Source organism: Sorghum bicolor, chromosome 2 (assembly GCF_000003195.3).
Source record: "Sorghum bicolor cultivar BTx623 chromosome 2, Sorghum_bicolor_NCBIv3, whole genome shotgun sequence".
NCBI lineage: Eukaryota > Viridiplantae > Streptophyta > Magnoliopsida > Poales > Poaceae > Sorghum > Sorghum bicolor.
This window is the reverse complement of record NC_012871.2, coordinates 20,974,784-20,997,708: the sequence shown is the minus strand read 5'-3', so window position 1 is coordinate 20,997,708 and position 22,925 is coordinate 20,974,784. Positions and strand designations below refer to the sequence as shown.

The 22,925-nt window shown below is 42.5% G+C and overlaps 1 protein-coding gene across 2 annotated transcripts; it reads right to left on the bottom strand.

Moving 5' to 3' along the window:
* On the bottom strand, positions 16,128 to 20,843 carry LOC110432550. Of its 2 annotated transcripts, none has more exons than XM_021453223.1 (7): positions 20,208 to 20,843; positions 19,972 to 20,090; positions 18,008 to 18,835; positions 17,614 to 17,926; positions 17,282 to 17,447; positions 16,681 to 16,786; positions 16,128 to 16,566 (listed from the first exon to the last, which is right to left on the bottom strand). In XM_021453223.1, exons 1-7 carry the CDS (start codon positions 20,658 to 20,660, stop codon positions 16,449 to 16,451), a joined length of 2,103 nt encoding a protein of 700 aa, XP_021308898.1. In that variant the 5' UTR covers positions 20,661 to 20,843; the 3' UTR covers positions 16,128 to 16,448. The 2 variants fall into 2 exon arrangements, with proteins under 2 accessions (XP_021308898.1, XP_021308899.1); XM_021453224.1 differs by having other exon boundaries at positions 18,008 to 18,817.

Below are 22,925 nucleotides of genomic sequence, written 5' to 3'. Positions count from 1 at the left end.
AGTCCAAAATACGTAAGTCGAACACTTACAGGTCTGACCGACGGTGGGTCGCGGTGAACCTCCTCCTCGCCCGTCCGGTCGGCACCTGTGCCCCCGTCTCGACACCTTGCGGGGCAGCGGCGCCGCTGGCCACTCGATCAGTGGCGACCGGCGCAGTGTCTGGGCGGCTCCGAGGCCGTCGGACCAACGACGGCGCAGCCTCCTCGTCGTCGTCGTCGTCGACGATCCGCACGAGCCGACGACGCTTCGGCGCTTGGCTGCTCTCCGCCGGTAGATCTGCCGGCAGCTCCGGTGTCGGCAAGGGATCTGCCGGCAATGGCCTTTTCCCCGCTACCCTCTCCTCGGAGGTCAGGACGGGGCGGGCTCGGTCTTCCTCACTGCTGGTGTAATGAGCACACCGAGCAGCGTCCCCCTCTGGCGGGACCTCTCCCACAGGATCTTCCATCCCCGGTGCCAGTGATACATACACTGCGCACCGGTCGACATCACCGACCTGCAAAAGCAACAGCGATGAGTTAACTGCAGACGATATACGAATGATCAAACAGACTCTGCTACATACCTTTGGTGCTGGTCGTCCTAACTTGAAGGCTTGCACCCGATCACTGCCACGGATGAAGCCCCCATCCGCGAAGTTAAACAGCTCATTCAACAGCTGTTGTACCTCCGCTTTCTCCAAGATCTCCGACCGCATCCTGGTCGGGTCTGCGCTTCCGGCATACTCGTACGCCGAGTGCACCCTCTTCTGGCAGGGCATCACCCGGCGGCAAATGAAGTTGTCGACCACGCCAAGCCCGTCTGGGCGCGACCAGTCGATCAGCTTCATGAGATCCGCCACTGGACCGTCGAACTCCGGGCGGTCGGTCCAGCTTGCCCTCTTCTCGGGAACGTATCCCACGTCGCAGAACGTGGAGCTGCCCGGTTCCTCCCTGATGTAGAACCACTTCCTGTACCATTCGGTCAAGGAAGTGTTCCATGGACAGTGCAGGTAGCGATTCTTCATCCCATCACGAAGGTTGAGGTATACTCCACCTGCAACCTTGGAGCCTCCAACTGCTCCCTTCTTCCTCAGACAGAAAAGATACTGGAAAAGATCGAAGTGTGGCTCTATGCCAACATAGGCCTCGCACAGGTGAATGAAGGTGGAAATAAGGAGAATTGAGTTCGGGTGCAGATTGCAAATCCCGATCTCATAGTACAAAAGAAGACCTTGAAGAAAAGGATGAACAGGGACACCAAAGCCTCTCTTAACGAAATCTTCAAAAACGACGATCTCACCGGCGCGAGGGTCGGGGTAGCTCTCCCCATCCGGTGCCCTCCAGCCGCCGAGCTCTGCGCCGTGCAGAAGCCCCATATCGACGAGGTCACCAAGAGATTTTGTGGTGCTGCGAGACTTCTTCCACTCCTTGGCCATCAGTTCGGCCCTCTTCCTGGAGTCGCTCTTCGCCATTAGAGGTGCGAATGCGGGCTGGAGTTAGGAAGATGCAGGAGATTGGAGAAGATGAGAGCGGAAGGTTTGAAGGCAATGGCAGGAGAAGCGGTACAGCCGGTCCTATTAGGCCCTTATAAACCTGCGACCCCACCTCTCCCACTTCCGGTATTCTCGGGAAGTGGGCAGGCCATGCGGCGGACGCGGCGTTTCGGTTTACAATGATTATAGACAATTAATGCGGCGGAGTTTTCGTACCAATTGATGGTTTCCTTTTCTCAAACCATGCAAAGAGCGGTTGTACAGTTGCCAGGTGCAGCTTTTCATGCATCCGTCTGACATATCGTCAGGAGACCCCGTCACGTCAACTTTAACTGGAAAGATCTTTTCAAAAGTAAGAAGACACACACGCCAGTGAGTCAACAATCCGGGGACTGCACCGACCACTGAGCACTCGACGCTCGGGGACTGGTCGCCCAGTCTATCGGCTCGGAACTTCAAGGACTGCACCGACCACCGAGCACTCGACGCTCGGGGACTGGTCGCCCATTCTATCGGCTCGGAACTTCAAGGACTGCGCCGACCACCGAGCACTCGACGCTCGGGGACTGGTCGCCCATTCTATCAGCACGGAACTTCAAGGACTGCACCGACCACCGAGCACTCGACGCTCGGGGACTGGTCGCTCAGTCTATCAGCTCAAAGCTTTAAAGCATGCACCGACCACTGAGCACTCGACGCTCGGGGACTGGTCGTACAGTATAGCAACATATAATTCCAAGAAGCACACTAAGTGCTTGGGGGACTGGTCGATTGGTCTTTTCGATTGCAGACGAGCATGACATGCTCGGAGACTGGTAAATTCAATTTTTTAGACCTTGCTACAAGGCTCATACTTTGCCTTCCAGCAAGCTCGGGGACTACATCGGTACGATGCATCTAGCGATGCATCTCTGTCTCAAAACTACTTTGGGGAATTTTCTTTTGACCCTGGCACCACGTGCCTACGTCACCTACTACCAGGCTCGGGGACTAAGTGGGCACACTTCACCTAGCGGTGAATTTGCTTGCTTTTTTGATGCCTCTACCTTTCAAAAAGGTAAAGTGGGCACACTTCACCAGGAAAGAAATTTTTTCTAGAGCACCATGCATTCTTCAAACAACCTGTTTCTTCGACGTCAATGTTGATCAACTGTCTTTCGAGTTGGTCAAGGAACCGTTGCAACTGTTTGGGCGATTTTCCAACTTATTGAAGACGACAAGCCTCGCTGATCGAAGAAGCTCAAGACGGCGTGTTGCATCACAATACATGGTGCTCGGGGACTAGCTGTGGGGGTATAAACCCCTATACCCTTACGGCTAGACTTTAGCCAGGAAGCTTGGCCCACTACGAGACGAGTTCAAGGTTTGATCCGACATCTCGGAGTTTCGCACAAGGAAACAAGACGTGGAGATCAAGCAGGATTCTAGTCGGTTAGAATAGGAATTGATATCGAATTATCTATGGCAATTGTAACCGACTAGGATTAGTTTCTAGATCTGTAACCCTGCCCTCCAGACTATATAAGGAGGGGCAAGGGACCCCCCTATCACATCATATTCTCTCAGCACAAATCAATACAACCAGACGCAGGACGTAGGTATTACGCCAACTCGGCGGCCGAACCTGGATAAAAAGCTTGTCCGTGTCTTGCGTCACCGTCGAGTTCGTAGTTCACGCACCGTCTACCGATAAACTACTACCGTGGGTATACCCCAAGGTAGACTGCCGACTAGCTTTCGTCGACAGCCACCTTCTATTTATAAGCCCCTCAAAGAAACTAGCCGTTGGCCACTTTCACTGGGCTGAAAACGGGGGCACCGGACGCTACTAAGTGAGCACCGGACGCTCGACTCCTTGCGTCCGGTGCACTTGAGTTGGCCACGTGTCCTCTTTGAATCCCGCGTGTCAGATTCTAACGGTCACCTGCGCATCACCGGACGCTCTGTAGTTCCACACCGGACGGTCCGGTGCTCACCGGACTCGTGCGCCGAGAGTTTGTCAAACTCACGACCTCACCGGACGCTGGTCACCGGACGGTCCGGTGCTCACCGGACTCGTGCGCAGAGAGGGTTGCAAAAACCCCTCACACCGGACGCTAACCACCGGACGCACTCAGAGAGCGTCCGGTGCTTAACCCTAGCAAGGCCAAGCACACCAGACTCTGAGGCCGGCGTCCGGTGCCTCTGCACTCAGCGTCCGGTGAGTGTTTCTCAGTGAGAAAACACTCCCACGACTTCACCAAATTTCCCACCGGCGCAATAGAAAATATACACTTATTTTTCTCAAAAGCGCCGAATCCCGCCTCGCAAGCTCGGCGGGAGGGAGAGAGGAACCCACACCCCTCTCAACCCTAGGAACTCCACCTCCTTTGCAAATGTGCTAACACCAACAAGTGTCCACCACCAAAGTGCATGTGTGTTAGCTTTTCACAAACATTTTCCCAAAGGAGTTACGTTAGCACTTTACCAGATCCTAATGCATATGCTCAAGATGTAGACCTAGTAGCACTTGATTCGAGAGATGACCGTGATTTCCCCTCTTGATAGTCGGCTACCTATCATAAGCCCGGTCAATCACTTCTCTACTCATCTTAGACCGGAAAAAGTAAAACCCTATGTTTATACCTTTGCCTTGATAACTTTGCTCCTCGTCTATCACCATGATCTCCACTTCATGTTTCATCCCTTTGTGATCATGTGGCCACCTTTCCATGCCACCATGCACCTTCATCACATGTGTTGCTATGCCTAACTCAAATCACTTAGACACAAGGCATTAGCAACTTGGTGTCATTAATTACCAAAACCAAACTTGGGCTTTCACCGGGAGTATTCCAGAGTATCGATTTTCCACAGGGAACATGAGTGTACTAATTAAGATTCAAGATCGCCCAAGGATAACTATATAATTATTTTTGGTGGGAAGAGAGGATGTTTCTTGAGAGTTCTCTAGTTGATCTAAGAATCAAGAATTACCTCAAAGATTATTTATTTCGGGACATCAGAACACTAACCACAGAAAGAGATGAGAAGAGGGCTAGGAAGCTATGACTACGGTCCTACAAATACCGATCCAAACGAGGTGGAATACGTCGACCGTTAGGGATGTCACTACCCTAGGGCTACCACAACAATCCGCAGGATTGGATGCAATTCCAGGTAATTGAAAGACTAAACACCACGTCTAATCTATTAATTACTACTCTAGCGTTGCAAAGACTAGAGAATTTGATGCAAGCAGGAATCCAATAAATAACTTGAATGTAAATAAAAGTAATTAAAGAACTCAGGAATTATGAATTGAAGAACTTGGAGAACGATAAAGAATGAACCAGTTGCTGCAAAAGTACAATGTTGAGAAAGATCCGATAGATCTGGCTCCTCCTCCACTCCCCTCTTCTCTCTCCCTATTTTCTAGATTACAAGTAGAACTAACTAGAACTAGATGAACTAGAACTAGAACTAGAACTAGATGAACTAGAGGGATCCTCTCTACTTGGATGAATAATTGAAACCCTAGCTTTGATTCTGTAGAAGAGATATGTTCTCTAGGGGCCAGGGGGCCTGCTTATATAGCCCTTCCAAATGAACGTGGACCGTCGGATCAAACCGACCTTAATCGCACGGTTTTCCTTGATCCTCAAAGGCGGTGGAGCACGATCCGCGAGACCTGCCCTGATTGGTCACCAGGGCAGGGCGAGCGCCCAAGGGGGGAGGGCGGGCGCCCTGCCCCCGGGCCCGCTCGGCCTCCCGTTCGTTCCCGTGGCTTCTGGAGTCTTCTAGATGATAGAAAATTGGCGCACACGTTAATATCTCTATGTAAACCCGACGTGTGGGCCTTCAGAAATAGACAAACACCAAAACTCATGGAATTCTAACAGATGAAGCCCTAATTTTGGATGTTGGTTGCATATAGGTCCTTTTCCATGATTAGTTGACGGTTAAATGTGAGCATTAAGGACCGTCAACAGTAACAAAATCCATATTATTAAATGGGGTTTAGCATCTTTCTTAGTGAGCAGATATTTAAGAGCATCATGATTAGAATAAACAATTACTTTAGCTCCCACTAAGTAAGATCTAAATTTATCAATAGCAAAAATAACAGCTAAAAGCTCTTTTTCAGTTGTTGCATAATTAAGCTGAACTCTTGTCATAGTTTTACTAGCATAAGCAATAGCATGATGTTTCTTATCTTTGGTTTGTTCCAAAACTGCCCCCACAGCATAATCACTAGCATCACACATAATTTCATAAGGTAAAGACCAATCAGGGGGTTGAATGATTGGTGTAGAAATAAGTGCCTCTTTAAGAGTACTAGTATATTGCCCGTGCTAACGCTACGGTGATATTTAAATATAAATATAAATCAAACAACCAATAATGCAGTAGACTAAAAATTTATGTTCAAAAAACACCACTTTTATTGTGGCTCACTAATTTTGGCAAATCTTAATTTGAGACTCATCTGGACTTACATCAGCTTCGCCTTTTCATAACAATTTGGCATGTTCCACTACCTTGTATTTGGATGAGTGCCAGACGCGTGCTCAACCAAGCCTTATGCAACCCAGCATGACGTGTCTTTCTCGACAATTATGAGGTGGTGGCCATTTTCCTGCACGAAATAGTATATACTTTTCAATGCAAATTATATTGTATATTAGCAAAGTAAACCTAATAGTGACCAAACATTTATAGGAAAATGGCAAAGAAATGCCAGGTAACATGAGTTCTTGATAAACTTGATCACTTGGAGACGGTTGCACCCTACATATCAATGTCAACTCTCTAGACAACAAAAAATAATTTGAGGCCCTTAAAGGCCTCCAATCAAAGATTTAGTACAAGCTGTCAGAAATGTAACAACAAAATTCAGTGAACACAACTTGCTAAAAACTGGAAGGAGGGGAAACCCCTAGTCCTTCACTGATGTAGGCCATGGTACAACCAACACAGAACCTATTAGGATGAGTTTAAGAGCATTTCATCGAATGGCTTACCTATAGACTGTGTGTTGAGCAGGCTAGTGCATATATAACCCATCTGTAATCAGCTCCATTCCAGCAAATACAAATTCATGTAAAATCCAACACACCTAGTTGGCTACTCGAACAATTAATCAAGAAACAAGCACCACCGTCCTCTCTCGAAGCAGCAACCTGTTTGCGAGCAATTTCTTAGTGCAAGTTCCTTATTGCAGTCCCACATAAATACAAGCAACACTGCATCTCAATAGTTTGCTTACACATTTCATTAGAGCAAACATTTTGTTACACCAGGTATTCAGTTTGCTACCAAACAATAAAGTGGTAAAGCAATTATTTCTTAAGTGCCAGATTTAGTATAATATATCGATGATAATGTGATGCACCGGACAAGTGTTACTACTGAAGACCTCTATTTCTCATGAAAAAAACAAGTGAAGCCTACTTCTCAATCGAGGCTAGCAGCAATCAGATACATAGGACTGCAATAGAGCAGTTTTTTCTTTTGCTACCTGAAACTCATTGCGTGAAAACAAGTGAAGCCTACTTCTCTCAATAGGATAGCTGATGCATTGATATTGAAATACTACATGGTAATTGGTAACTGTATTTTAGTTCCTTCTTTTGCTACCTGAAACTCGTTTTATGAAAACCTGGAAATACATTCCAACTCACCTTGGTTGTGTCGGCAAGAAGAGAGGAGCAACAGCAGCGTGGCAACAGGCAGAGAGCAGCACCACGCCACTACCCTTGAGTCTCGTCTTGTTTTCATGTATGATCATATCCATGCAATTGAAACTATATTCATAAAAATTGTTTTTTCTTAACTTCAAAAACCAACAATGCATTATTAAAATAATGTGAATCCCATAAAAGGCTGGTCTGATAACAAGTATTGAACACAAAAGATACAGTCAACTAACAGAGAACAATTGCCCAATCAAGAAAAAAATAAGTCACGTTTCAACTAAAAAACAATGGATCAATGACCATTTCCAGTATAAGCAACATGAAAAGACTACATTCTAGTAAGCACAATTTTCTTCATAAAATTCACATCTAGCCGTACACTTCAGGTTAGAAATTTTCTTCCCAATAAGTAAAATAGTCATGTGCCATAATCAGTATTTATTAGGAAGCTAGTGTGCTGGAGACATAGGTTGTAATTAGCTAGATATTTTTAAGCATTGTGGTTATTTTAATTTGCAACCACTACGCATAAAATTGAACATCTAGGGATAGTTTCCCTGTTGTTCATCCGAAAGAAAAAAAATAAAATAAAGCATTGCATAGTAAATTGTTTACCTGAAAATGAGATGTACACTGTGATCGGTATCTCTACACAGATGAACGGATCTGAACAACTCAGATCGGATCGCGCGAGCAGCAGCAGTGTAGCACGCTAGCAGGAAAGTGGTGGGCGGCTCGGTGCGGCGTCGTTGGAGGGGTCGTCGTCGGTGAGGAGCGACATCGTCACGCTGGGACCGACACAGCGCGGATGCACCGAGGGGCGTGGCCGATCCCGTTTAGGATCGCGGCGTGCCCTATAAGTTGCGGCAGCAGCGGCGGCGAGATCGATCAACGGGTGCTCGTGCCCTGATGGTGCGTCACCGACCACGATGCTCACAGAGGCGGGAGAGCACCTCGCGGCGCTGCGGAGGTACGACGTTGGGTGCCACAGCCGGACCCTTGGCTCCGTCGACTTACCCCTCGGCGGCGTCGGGCGGTTTATTTCCTTTTTTTCTACGATCGGCGACGTCGGGCGGCGGGTGGCGGGCGATGGTCGGGCAGCGCGCTACGAGGATGGGCGGGCGAGCGGACTGGTACAGCTCTGGCGGGCGCGGCGGGCGGCGCAGCACCGGGGCGGGCAGCGGCGGCCACGCTCGCGGTGGGCGACGGAGCCGCACGCATGGTGGAGGTTTTCTGCGATACGGAGTTTTCACGGAGAGTAGAGATGACGCGAGGCTGAAGGTGTGTAAGGTCGTGATCATACTTCTAATCTGGGCCGTCTAATCTGTAGGACATGTGTTGTGAGTCGTTGATCTTGTAGGTGGGATTTGCCTGGAGAAGATTTCAATTATAGTAGAGATACGGAGTTTTCACGGAGAGTAGAGATGACGCGAGGCTGAAGGTGTGTAAGGTCGTGATCATACTTCTAATCTGGGCCGTCTAATCTGTAGGACATGTGTTGTGAGTCGTTGATCTTGTAGGTGGGATTTGCCTGGAGAAGATTTCAATTATAGTAGAGATTAAAAGATTGTAAACATGCATCATCAAACTCAAAGGGAACAGCTAACAAACTGGTCAAGGGTCTAGCAATATGTGAAAACTCTTTTATGAAACGACGATAGAAACCACAATGACCAAGAAAACTTCGGATTCCTTTTATATTCACAGGTGGAGGTAGTTGTTCAATTACTTCAATTTGAGCTCTATCTACCTCTATACCTCTTTCAGACACTAAGTGCCCCATCACTATCCCTTCTCTTACCATGAAATGACACTTTTCCCAATTAAGGACTAAGTGTTTTTCTTCACATCTCTACAAAACCTTATCTAAATTTTCAAGACAATCACCAAAAGTCTTTCCATAAATGGAAAAATCATTCATAAAAACTTTCATGATTTCTTCAATCATATCAGAAAATATAGACATCATACATCTTTGGAAAGAAGCAGGTGCATCACACAACCTAAAAGACATTCTATGATAAGCATAAGTTCCATAGGGACATGTAAAAGTGGTTTTGCTTTGATCATCAGAGTGAATAGGAATTTGGTGGTATCCAGAGTCTCCTACAACTAAAAAGAACAAAAAGAAGATAATTTTTTCGTGCAACTTTGGTTTTGGCGTAACCTCAAGTTTCATCTCCCCTTGCGATCCTGCGCAGCTCCAAAAGGAAACCATAACGCGTACGGATGAAAAAGAAACCTAGCAACCCGACGTGCAACCCAGCAACTCGATGTGCGATCTCGGTCAGTTCAGTTTCAAAAGGAAACAAAAAAAAATCTCATACGCACGCTGCGCTGCACAAAAGGAATCCGGCACCGTTCAAAAGGAAACAAAAATCCTTCAATCGCCCGCGATCAGTTCAGATTTCAGAAGGAAACAAAAAAAAAATCTCATACAGACACTGCACAAAAAGAATCCGGCACTGCAATGTGCGTAGGGATCATTTCAACCTTCAAGCCGCCGCTCGCACGACACCACAACGTCAACCCCTCGATCAGTTCGTGCTCACAGGAATCAGTTCGACCTCCAAGCTGCCGCTTGCACGACACCGCGACGTGCGCCCTCGTGATCAGTTCGACCTCTAAGCCGCCGGATCATTTCAACCTCCAAGCCGCCGCTTGCACGACACCGTGACGTCACCCCCTCGATCATTTCGTCCTCGCGATCAGTTCATCCTCGTGGGAATCAGCTCGACCTCCAAGCTGCCGCTCGCACGGCACCGCGACGTGCGCCCTCGCGATCAGTTCGACCTCCAAGCCGTCGTCGCCAAGCCGCCCCCGCACCGTGCGCCCCCACGATCAGTTCGACCTCCAAGCCACCGTCTCCAATCCGTTGTCATCAAGTCGCCTCCGCACCAGGCCGTTGAACCACCGCGACCCCCGACACTCCTCCCTGCGCCCCCGCTCCGCACCTCTATATATTTTAATGTTAATACTTAAATTTTACAGTATTAAAATCTTATTGTGTGATCTATGTATTTTTAGTATAAACTGTTAGCAACGCACAGGCCGTTCTCAGAAAAAATATTGTATACAAGGAGGTCCTAACGCCATAGATGAGGTAATATTACTTTACTGATTCATAATTGCATTTTTTTAATTTAAATTTTTCTGCACAAATAATATCTCACTATCTCCATATTTGTTATTGTTCTTATGGATTTTCAATTGGCTTATCAAACTCTACAGAGAGATACTCTATACATACTTATGTGATGGCATAATTACCTAGAGTGTTTTATTGTAAATAAATAAATTATATTTTATGAATAGCTATCATTTTGTGCTAAAAATCTCCTAACAATTGTAAAATTTATAACATGATGGGAAGAGTATATTAACAGTCGTGCCCGTATCTACAATTTATATTTTGTCAAGCAGTTGTAACAGTCGTGACCCTGTATCTACAATTTATATTTTGTCAAGTAGTTGTAACAGCCGTGACCGTATCTAGCTTCCCATCCCTAAGTACGAGTGTATTCCTATCCCTCTATACGAGTGTATAAGCATGTGTGCATTTGACAATCATTCTGTATTTTTTGTTTTTTTAAAGTAAGGCAGCACCAAGGCTCACCACATAAGGCAGCCGACTGCATATGTTTCATCTGAACAACTATTGCATACACACATTAGAAGCTATATCTGCAATGCAAATTAGAATGTCAAACAAATAGATTATAATATGCCAACAAATAGATATGTCAAACAGATATGCCAATAAGTAGGAGATTACAATATTATTATCTTATTATGCGAACTATGTATTTTAAATTAAAAATATTAGATATTCCGTAGCAACACACGGGCACACTACCTAGTAACCATCTAAAAAGCAAAAGAAAGAGTGATTCGCTAAACGCTCTAACATCTCATCAATGAAAGGTAGTGGAAAGTGATATTTCCTCATTGTTTTATTAAGTTTTCTATAATCTATGCACATACGCCATCTAGTAACAGTTCTCTAAGGAATTAACTCATTCCTATCATTTCTAACAACAGTCATACCACCCTTCTTAGGTACAACTTGAACAGGGCTTACCCACTCACTATGTGGCATAGGATACATAATCCCAGCGTGTAGCAACTTTAAAACTTCTTTTTTTACTACCTCTCTCATCGCATTATTAAGTCTATGTTGGGGTTCTTTAGTAGGTGTAACTTCAGGATTGGTTGGTATGCAATGGGTGCAAAGAACAGGACTGCTTCCCTTAAGATCTTGGAGTGAGTATCTAAGAGCAGCACGATGTTTCTCTAAAATAGTGATTAGGCGTAAAGATTCTTCTTGAGAGAGTTTATCACTTATGATCACAAGAGATTCCTGGGCATTATTCAGAAAAACATATTTTAAGCCAGAAGGTAAGGGTTTAAGCTCAATAGGGGGTTTAGGAGGCTCTAGTAATTCATCGAGAGGTTCAGGATTAGATGGTTCCTCTTCCTCTTCTTCAATGAAGAATTGGGCGTCATCGCCATCTATAGATGGTTCTAAAAATTTATCAATAAAAGCAGCATTAATCTCCTCTATTGGATCTCGCTCAGGAAGTAGTTCTACTCTAGTTTTCAAGGTATGGGATATAGGCGTAGAGAGCTTGTAACCTTTCCCAAGACTAATATCTAATTTCTGTTTTTGACCTTCTCTAATAAGTTTTCCTATTGGTAAACCTATTAACACATCAAACTCCCAAACACCAAAGATATGGTAATTTAATGGAACTTGAACTCCATAAACCAAAATAGGAAGAGAACATAAGACTCATAAACTTGGAATAATGTGACCTGAAAGACTCTTCAAAGTTTTAATAGTTGGAATTAATGGCATATCTTCCACAAATCTTTTAGCAAACGAAAGAGACATGATATTAACACCCACAATTGGATTATAATGTGTAGTAAAAGGATGTTTATCAATCTGACACTCAAAAGTAACATAAGAATAATTCAAACAGATGACATCTTTTGAAAGTTTTGATTCTTCTAACCATTCTTCACTTAAGACAAAGACTAACTCTTTGGTAAACTTTTTAAAAAACTTTACCTCAAAAGGATGAATGAAATCGATATTTTTGAATTCCCTAGATTCTTGAGGTTTCATAATTACTTGGTAATTAGAGGTATTCCCATAATCATCAAAAAGATAATCTTCTAATTAAAGCATAAAATCAGGAAATGGGATTTCCTCTTTTTCATTCAAAAGTTCAGGTTTCAAAATAGCTAAAGGTTGAGATTCAAGCAATGATTCAGACTTAGCTATTGACTCTACTTTCTCTTCAGGAAGATCATTCAAAATATTCATAAGAATAGTTTTTGCATGTGTAGCAGTAGTATACATGAACGCTCCTCTCGCGGCCAAATTAAGATATTCTTTATTCTTTTCATTAAGGCCCAAAAAGAAGTGTTTGTAAGAGCATAGGTTCTGGCAAAGCAATACTAGGACCTGAATTTATAAAATTGTCAAAACGTTCCCAAGCCTTACCTAATGATTCATTATCTAATTGTTTAAAACCTATGATTTCAAAACGTAGTTTAGCAACTTTCTCGATAGGGAAAAATTTAAGATAAAAGCTAGAACATAACGCTTCCCAATCTCCCTGACTACTCCCAACATGACGCTTATACCAGTGTTTAGCTCGCCTCGTTAATGAAAACGAAAAAACCTTTCACCTTAGTGTTTCATCTGCCATTCCTTTAATGTGTAGACATGAACAAGTTTCTTCAAAATCATTCAAACGGGAATAGGGGTTTTCGCTAGAACTACCAGAAAAAACATTTTCCTGAACTAAATGAATTAACCCCGGGCATAGCTCATAGCCAGATGATGTAATGGGTTTAGATGATTCTACTGGCTGTAAATGTGAGCCCGATGGTGCCCTGTATTGATATAAGAGTTGTGCTACGGGTTCCATAGAAAAAGATAAAAACGAAAACTAAGAAAAAACTAAATAAAAAAGGAAAAGTATAATACAGAAATTAAGCTAAACTTAAAGTCAATCTTAGCAAACCGTTCCCTGGTAACAGTGCCAAAAATGCTTGTTGGTATTAATTAAATGTGCGCAATAAACAAGATTATCCGCAACCGCACGATACAATACCGTTGTAGCACTTCACCAAGATAAACCCAGTTTAAAATATCAAACCCAAAGGAACAGTAGGTGACGATGACTAAGTCTATAAACTTAACCCAATGCACAATCAAGCTAGAAAATAGCGAGAACAAGGAGAACAATATGGATTATCTAGTTCTGGTCTTTGAACTGGTTGTTTTATATCATATGATCACGAGCGATAACTTAATAAGATAGGAGTAGAAATCAGAGTTCTCTCCTACCAAGCACCTTTTGCTTGTCAAACCTATTGATGGGAAGTGGACTACAGAGGATTCAACGAAGCTATCAGTCACCTTCGTGAGCTACCACTATCTAGAAAAACAGGGGACATTCACAAGTAAACATAGCCCGAACACCACGTCTACGCTACGAATACTACTTCAATCAAGAAGCTATCTAGATCAAAGTACTCAATAAGAGTTGCAAACTAGAAGAATAATATGAACAAAACACTTACTTTAACTAGAAGTTGACTACCAAATGATCTCAAGATGCAAACTCCGGGCGAGGAGGTTTATCTCAAAGAATATAGCAACGAAGAAGCACCGATAGGCCGGAACTCCAGAACTCTACTCTCCAACTCTATCTCTCTAATCTCTAAATAAGAACTAGTTCTAGATTGAACTAGCTTTCTTGATTGCCAACCTAGATCTACTAGATAGGAATTAGGGTTTTTGACTCTTCAGCTCTTCATTGATCTGGCTCTCCTCTAGGGGGGTCTAGCTCCGTTTAAATAGCCTGGTGGAATGAACATCAACCGTAGGATCAAACCGACTTAACGTAGGGCCAAGATGCATCCTCAAAGGTACGTAGAGGCTGACAGGTGGGGGCCACCCTAGAAGGCCGGCCGGCCTGGCTGGTGGGGCTGGCATTCTGGTGTCTTTAGATCCTTCCTCATCCCTCTAGCGATATTTTCCGTCGCGGTTAAGTTTCATGGCTTTTATGCACTTTAATCTTCAATTATGCACTTTCTGGATAATTCCCTGAAAAACCGACAATTCACCAAAACTCGTGGAAATGATTAGTAATAACCTCCTATTCTATGATATTGTTGCAGTTTTCAAGGAAGGTTGACGGTTAAAAGTAGACGTTATCTATCGTCAACAATTTCACAACGAAAAACACTTGTATGACTTTTCTGAAACTTTCCTCCTATGCCATAGAAAAAAATATATTTTATTTTCTCAAAAGCACCGAATCCAGCCTAGCAAGCTCAACAGGAGGGAGAGAGGAACCCAAACCCCTCTCTACCCTTCAAGCTCCACGTCCTTTGCAAATTTGTCAACACCAAAGTGCATGTGTGTTAGTATTTCACAACATTTTCTTCAAAAGAGTCAGGTTAGCACTTTACTACTCAATCCATCCCAAATTGTAAGTCGTTTGACTTTTTTAATATCAAGTTTGACCACTCGTCTTATTCAAAGTTTTGTACAAAATATCACTTTTTTGTTGTGTATTGGTTTATTAATAAAAGTTCTTCAAGAATGACTTAAATTTGACTATATTTGCACAATTTTTTTGAATAAGACGAGTGGTCAAACTTAGGGTAAAAAAGTCAAACGACTTACAATTTGGGATGGAGGGAGTAGATCCTAATGCATATGCTCAAGATGTCGACCTAGTAGCACTTGATTCGAGAGATGACCGTGATTTTCTCTCTTGACAGTCGACTATTTATCCTAAATCCGGTCAATCACTTCTCTACTCATATTAGACCGGCAAAAGCAAAACTCTGTAGTTATACCTTTGCCTTGATTACTTTGCTCCTTGTCTACCACTAAGTGCTTGATCATCATGATCTTCATTTCCATATTCATGCTCCATCTTTTTGTGATCTAGTGGCCACCACTTCATGCCACTTAGCTCTTTTCATCACTTGTGTTGCTATATCTAACTCAAATCACTTTAACATAAAAACATTAGCAACTTGATGTCATTAATTACCAAAACCAAACTTGGGCTTTTCACATATTAAATGTTTGGACACATATAGAACATAAATATAGATTAAAAGATAACTAATTACATTGTTTGCATGTATTTTGCGAGACGAATCTTTTAAACCTAATTAGTTCATAATTGGATAGTAATTACTATGGTTACAAATGTGTTACAGTACCCAAAAATTTTTCTTTTCGCGAACTAAACAAGATCTAAATCTTTGAAAAATCATAATAAATCACAAAAAAAATAAAAAATAAAAAATCTAAATTTTTGGACTTCATACAAGTAGATTTAGACAGTGAACATATAATATAATATGCTTTAGTACAAAGTTTTTTTATAGCTTTAGATCCATATTTTTTTGTAATTAAATAGAATAATTCATAGCTACGATTTTTATGTCTAATTGTGGTGAAATTTTTATGATGAGCTAATTATTGTATGCTTTAACTGTAATAAAATTTCATAAAAATTGAATCATGTATACCATCTCCTCACAACACACGATTCTCCCTCGCAGCACGCGGCACCTACCCAAAAAACCCGAATTGGAGTGATTGAAGTGCAACCAAATAAGACCTCAGTTGTCCGAGAAAATAAAAATCAAGCATCCGGGAAACAGCATCACCATGATACATAGCACCACTTTCGCATCCATCTAAGAACTAGAGACCTGAAATATCTATCATATTCGCTTGTCTAAAAGTCATGACTAAATTCGCTGATTTGTTGTGAAAGATAAACACTACTGGCTAACAAAAAAAAAGATCTTATAAAACAAGCGAGCCATCATGACCACCACCATATCTTAAGGAAGCCAAGACCCACATCAAAATCGCACAAAACAATCCAAGGCGGCCATGGCCAAGCCGCACACCGTGCTGCACGAACAAAGATACCAGTAATTTCCTCCTTTTTCATGTTTCAACCACCCCAGCCACCATTAGTCGTTGACTCGTTGTGGAACAAAATTAGCAGTGACCCAAGTCGCAATCAGAGAAGACCGCCTCCCCGTTCTGCCGCCACACCCAAAACCGTACATTACTTACAATAGGGCAGGCAGACCAAAACGAAATGAACCCAGAGAAAAATTAACCAACACATTAGATAGAATGAACAAAATTGAATACAATCATACACCACCCGCTAACAACTCCACACAGACCAAAAACAATTCACGCTTCTTCTATCTTCTTGCTGTCTTCCTTGTATCTACATGATGAAGTATGCTCGGATCACCTCGATTATGGGTGCGCGGCACAGCGGGCATTTCCCTCCACCTCGAACCAATTCGTTCGCACATTTCGAGCATGTGCACATGTGCCCACATCTGATCAGTAATAAACACAAAAACAAGTTCACAGCTACTACCAACATATAGACCATATAAGTCAACATTGTTAATGTGAAATAAATAATAGAACATTGTTAATGCGAGCCAAACCTGTACAGAAGAGAGTCAATTGGAGTCTCACAGCATATGCAGCAGGTCCCTTTTCTCACATTTATCCATTTCGAACCATCGTCAATTATTTCTCTACTTTCACCACCTGAAATATATATAGGTGGATGTATGGAATGTGAAATGCAACCAGTACCATATATGCAATACCAACTCAAGTATGACATAATTACGCACATTATCAATTTAATTAGTATATAATGCTTCCCTTGCTCTATGGATGCAAATCAGCATTCCATAATATCACAAACAAGTGCTATGCAATCCAATGGTACACAGATACAAATAATGTGTTTGGGGTAACTTATTATCCTAAACTATGTGCCAATTTGGAACCGTAGTCCATAACATAAGATGTCCAACATCCTAGCTATATGTTTCAAATAAGATAAACTATAGTTAGCATTTTGCATCTTATGTTACTATGACTGATACACACGGCTATGCCAAAGACTTGAGAGTTCAGCCATCAATTTTCAGAGCTCACATTATATACAAATGCACAAGGAATTAAGGATGCTCAAAATTGCTTCCCTGAATACTGTAGGAAACGTAGCAAACATGACCATGCTGATTTACTAACCTTGCTCCCCAATGAAACGATTCAAGGCTGCTGATACTTCCTGCCTTACAGAACGCTGCAACTCTAGCTGCATATCCATGCAAGCTTCCAACATCCTTTGCATATGGCTCATGCCTTGCTGAAGTCTAGCCATATCAGCTCTTAAATCATTGATGGCTTCCCATTCCTGGACAGAGGAAAACAAAATAAATATGAGCCTTTGCCACGCATAACATATAAGCTATTCCCCAAACTTAATCTAAATATGTATTGTATCAAGCACCAAAAAGATGAATTGAGCAAAGTAAAATATTAATGTACATATGTTAAGGATATCAATGGCAACAGCTCACAATATCAGAAGATGAACGATGAATGTTTTGTCTGATCCAATTATTACGATGCAACTCTGAATGCCAGAGTGGCTGACGAGGAGGCATAGGTGGAGGTGGTATCACTAAAGGAGGCCTGTTCACAGTGTTCTGCAGTTCCTGATCCTCATCATCTCTTTGCTGCTCCTGATTTTGATCTGGTGAGGGAGGGGCAGGAGTTGTTCCTTCCAGATCCCAAGGGAGAGGACCACGACCTTGCCGTTCAACATATGACCGGATAAGCCGATCCAAGTTTTCACGAAAAGCACTGTGAAGAAGGTTAGAAACGCTCCTTCTGCATAATTATGACAATTTTAGTATTTATACAAACACCAAATAAATTGCTTGTAACTTTCTTTAAGCAAGAAACAATAACCTGCTTAGAAGTTCCCTCAATTCTGTGCTGTACACATTATCATCATCCCCAGGGATGAATGTATTAGCTCTTCTAATAAGAGCAGCATCATGGTCAATTGGTTGGTCAGAATTATTATCATGCCAATTGTCTGCAGTATCATTAGACTCGTCATCGTTATGCCACTCTTCATTTACTTCAGGGAGATGATCATCACTCTGCCACTCATCATAGACTTCAATAGGACGATCATCTCTGCTCCATTCCCCATGTGATTCCTGAAAGTGATTACTGTCATGCAGCTCTTCAAGCACTGCAGGAAGATGATCACTGTCATGATGATCTTCTTGCGCTTCAGGAAGACTACCATTGCTGATGGACTCTTCAAGTCCTTCAGGAAGATGATCAACACTGGTTGACTCTTCATTTGCTTCTGGAAGATGCTCGTTATTATCCTCTTCAACTGCTGTCCCCTCACGAGAAGAGATGTCTGCATTGTCATGCCAACTTCTTTCAGATTCCTCTCCAATCACGGCCTGGGAAAATTGTTGCCAGTCTCTTCTGTCATGTTCCAAATCTTCCTGACTTTCTGCTTGACTATGAGATCCACAGAAGACTTCAGCAATGCTAGGGCTGCCACTTTCAAATCCTGATGTTGTTGCCGTACTGTCAATTTGCTGAAGACTTATATTCTCACTTGTCCACTCATGTCTCTCCTGAGTAGTTTCAGAAGGTCTTAATTCAGAACGATCATTTGTAGATAATTCAACATCACGAGCTGAAGAAGCTTCCACTTGGCTATCTGCTTGACCACGGACAAGATTCTCCAATCTGAAGCGGAACTCTTCTCTAGTTATTAAAATTAATGAGTATTATTATTTTATTACTTAGCACATGATGAAACTCAGCGGCATTATAAGAGTACATTTTAATAGCACTAACAAGATCTGTCCATATAGTAAGTGAATGCACCAGCTTGGGATTGCTAAATGTGATCAGATGAGAGAGAGGGTGAATAAGTAGATAAACAACTAAACAAGTAATCAATTGACTAGCTAGCTAACCAGTTGATATACCTAACTGATATGTTAGGTCCAAACCACATATTAAAGAGTGTATCACATCATCAGACTAGCCGTGGTGGAAACGAGTCACAGAGCTCTTTGTGATGTTGTGAGCTTGTGATAGTTTCTTTGTGTCCATTAATCAGTCGAAGTGGTAAAGTCTAACAGTGGGATGGATGAAATTTCATTGAGAAAGTAATAAAATTTGGGTTCACCCGCTGTGGACAAAAATATATCTCGATACTAGCAAAATGAGCTATGCATTTATGTGTCTTACGATAAAATGACACCATGTGTCAAATATGGCAAGGAGGTAATAGTATGATAAAATGGCTGAATAGCTCACAAAGTTGCAAACATTTACAAATAGAACTCTGGTGTTCTTTTAAACAAAGATAAAATCAGTCTTTGCCTACATTATATTTTGATATAACAAACAACCAAAATAAGTATAGATGAACTGATGTGCAAGGATGACATGATGATTAGCACTTTGGAGTAGAAATGAACAATGTGAGCAACAATAATCTGAAGTTGAGCATCGACTGCTCGGTGTATTAAAGCTTGCTTTACTAACAACACAAGCTTTTTATCCCTTATCAGCATCATATAACAGTACAATGCTTATTAAGTTATCATTTTTTATGTGCTACTAGTATCTTTCTCCTTCGTGAGGCAGAACATTTGCAAACTAACAGAAAAGCCAAGTGCAGTAACAGCTGAAGCAATAGACATCATGAACTCCTCAAAAGATGTCATGCCAACAACGGCAGCATCAGAATGTAGCAACAGTGAATGATTGATCTAGCATACACATGCATTTATCCCAACAGAAAAGAAAAGAAAAAGAACCTATATATATCCATTAAGCAGCAGAAGCAGCCTCAACATTCTTTTCTCAGCTCGCGAGCTGACACATACCTCAAACCAGAGACAGGATGACGTTGTCGCAGCTGGCCAAGCTCCCTTGCGGCCACAGATGGGGGTCTCCTCTCCTCCGGCAAGCCGCCATTGCGCAGAAACCGACCCCGGAGCAGCGCCTGCAGTGAAGACGGTAATTCTGAGCACGTCAGTCAAATATATCTGACAAAGCAAAGTAGGACACTATATTGTCACAAGTAATGGAACAGTGAGTTGAGAAATAAAGAAGCACCGACGTGGATTCTGTTGCGGTGCGGGAAGTCGGAGACGGCGCGGTGCTGCGAGAGACGGTGGAGCTCGGCTTGGCGGTCGGCGGCCATGCGCATGACGAGCTCGAGGCGCGCCTGGCGGCCACGGATCCGGGGAGCGTCCCTGCGCGCGTGTTCAGGGACGGGGGATGGTGGGGGCCCGGCATCGTCGTCGCGGTCGCGGGCGGCCATGTGGACCCACTCCCTGACGAGGCGCACACGGTCGCGCTCGATCTCGCGGAGCCAGGAGGACGAGGAAGAGGAGGCGCGCGAGATCTGCACGGCGGGCGCGCGGCGGAGGAGGTCGGGAGAACCCTCGCGACTGGATCCAGCGTCCCAGTCGCTGTCGCTGCGGGGCTCGGAGGGCTCACGGCGGCGGCTTGGGGTCATATCGATGTCGGGAACAGGGGGAGCTGGGGCTGGGACTGGGACGTCGCCCATCGCCGCCGGCCGCGATGAGGCATGGGGCGGCGGGAAGCTGCTGCTGATTGGGTTGGATTGGGGTAGAGCGAAGTCAATCCCCACCCCACCAGAGTCCCAGCATCGGAGGAGACGCCGACGGAGGGGAGAAGGTGGAGTCGAAGCAAGCCCGTCCAATTCCCTTCCAACGGGGAGACGACACCACTCGCCGCGGCTAAAGGGTTTTCCATTTTCTATTATTTTTTTTCTTTCAAATATATAGGATAAAAAATTCTGGAGGGAAACTTAAAATTCTAAAACTATTATTATGTTTATTATTGTTGTGCCTATTTAGATACTCTATATATCCAGAACAGGCCATTCCATGTGTCAAAACAATTATTTAGACCTCCACTCTAGTTCTCTGAATTGTATACCTTATAAAATTATTTGATTATAATACGAGAAAAAAATCTAGAGTTGGCCATCCTTACTCGATAGCCAAGGAACCAAATACTAAAATGATTAGAATAAACTTCTCTAATAACATGAGCGGTTGTGAGCTGTTTTATTTGCCAAATATTTATTTTTAAAACAACTTTATAAGTGAAACTGTTTTTCTTCTCCTCTCACAAAGACATGAGTTGAGATGAAGTTGAAAAGGTAGTTTATTGTAGCTCTCTCTCATTTCTCTCTCAACTATACATGAAGTAGTTGGTGAAGCTATTTTACCAAACATTTTTTCCAAAACAGCTTAGCTTCATTTACAAAGTTACTCATCAAGCTATTTTCTAAAAAATCAATTTTACTAGTGAAGTTGAGGTGCACCAAATAAACCCATAGTTTAGCTAGACTTGAACAGTGACTTAGACTAATCACAGGTTGGTGCCATCACCTAGAGTTCTTTTACATTCCACCAATAAAATATCATATTTGCCTCCAAAATAAGTTTTTCTTAGGCCCTGTTTAGTTCCACACCTAAAAAATTTTCATCCATCCCATCGAATCTTTGGACACATGCATGAAACATTAAATATAGATAAAAAAAATAAACTAATTACACAGTTTGATTGAAAATCACGAGATAAATCTTTTAAGCCTAATTAGTGTATGATTAGCTTAAGTGCTACAGTAACCAACATGTGCTAATGACAGATTAATTATGCTTAGTAGATTTGTCTTGTAGTTTTCAGACGAGATATGTAATTTGTGTTTTTATTAGTTTCTAAAAACCCCTTCCGACATCCTTCCGACACATTCGATGTAATACTCAAAAAATTTTCATCCCTAATCTAAACAGGGCCTTACTCGATAAATTGTTGTACTTCATACATTTATTATAATTTATCTGTCTAGAAAGCTCTAAACTTAATAAAATACTTGTGTGTGCGCGTATTTAGTGGTGGACAAGCCGGTTCGCTTCTCTTTTCAGTCATATTTTTTTTTCAGCCAGCAATGTTTTTTTCTCACAATAAATCAGCCAATAATAATTTCAACCACAATTTTTTAATCAGCGAACAGGATAGCTAGTGGGCCATTCCTCCCTCCTCACCCCCCGACCCCCAAGATAAAAAATACTTGGCCTTGTTTAGATACACCTAAAAATCCAAAACTTTACAAGATTCCCCATCACATCGAATCTTGCGGCACATGCATTTAATATTAAATATAGATAAAAAAGGTAACTAATTACACAGTTTACCTATAAATCACGAGACGAATCTTTTAAACCTAGTTGCTCTATAATTGGATAATGTTTGTCAAATAAAAACAAAAGTGCTACAGTGTCAAAATCCAAAAAGTTTTTGGATCTAAACAAGGCCTTAATGTATGAATTAGTTTCATCACTTTTCACTTTTAAGTGCTAATGATATTCTAATCCGCCCCCTCTTATATTTCATACTCTCTTCATCCTAAATTCTAAAACGTTTGACTTTTTTGACCTTAAGTTTGATCGCTCGTCGTTATTTTAAAAAGTTATGCAAACATAGTCAAATCTAAATTATTTTTAAAGAACTTTTATTAATAAACCAAACCATGAAAAAAAAATATTTTACACAAATTTTTAAATAAGGCGAGTTATTAAATTTGATGTTAAAAAAGTCAAAATCCTATAATTCATGATAGATTGAGTATCGTATTGTCCCCTTCAATTCATTGGCCAAGCTCCGCCATTGTGCGTATAGAATTATTGTATTTGGCGCACCATCCTACACTATCCTCCATGCCCACGTACAATTTGAAACATTTAGTATTATGCTTCTATAATTCTATATATCGTGCTTCCATAATTCTAAAGCTACATTC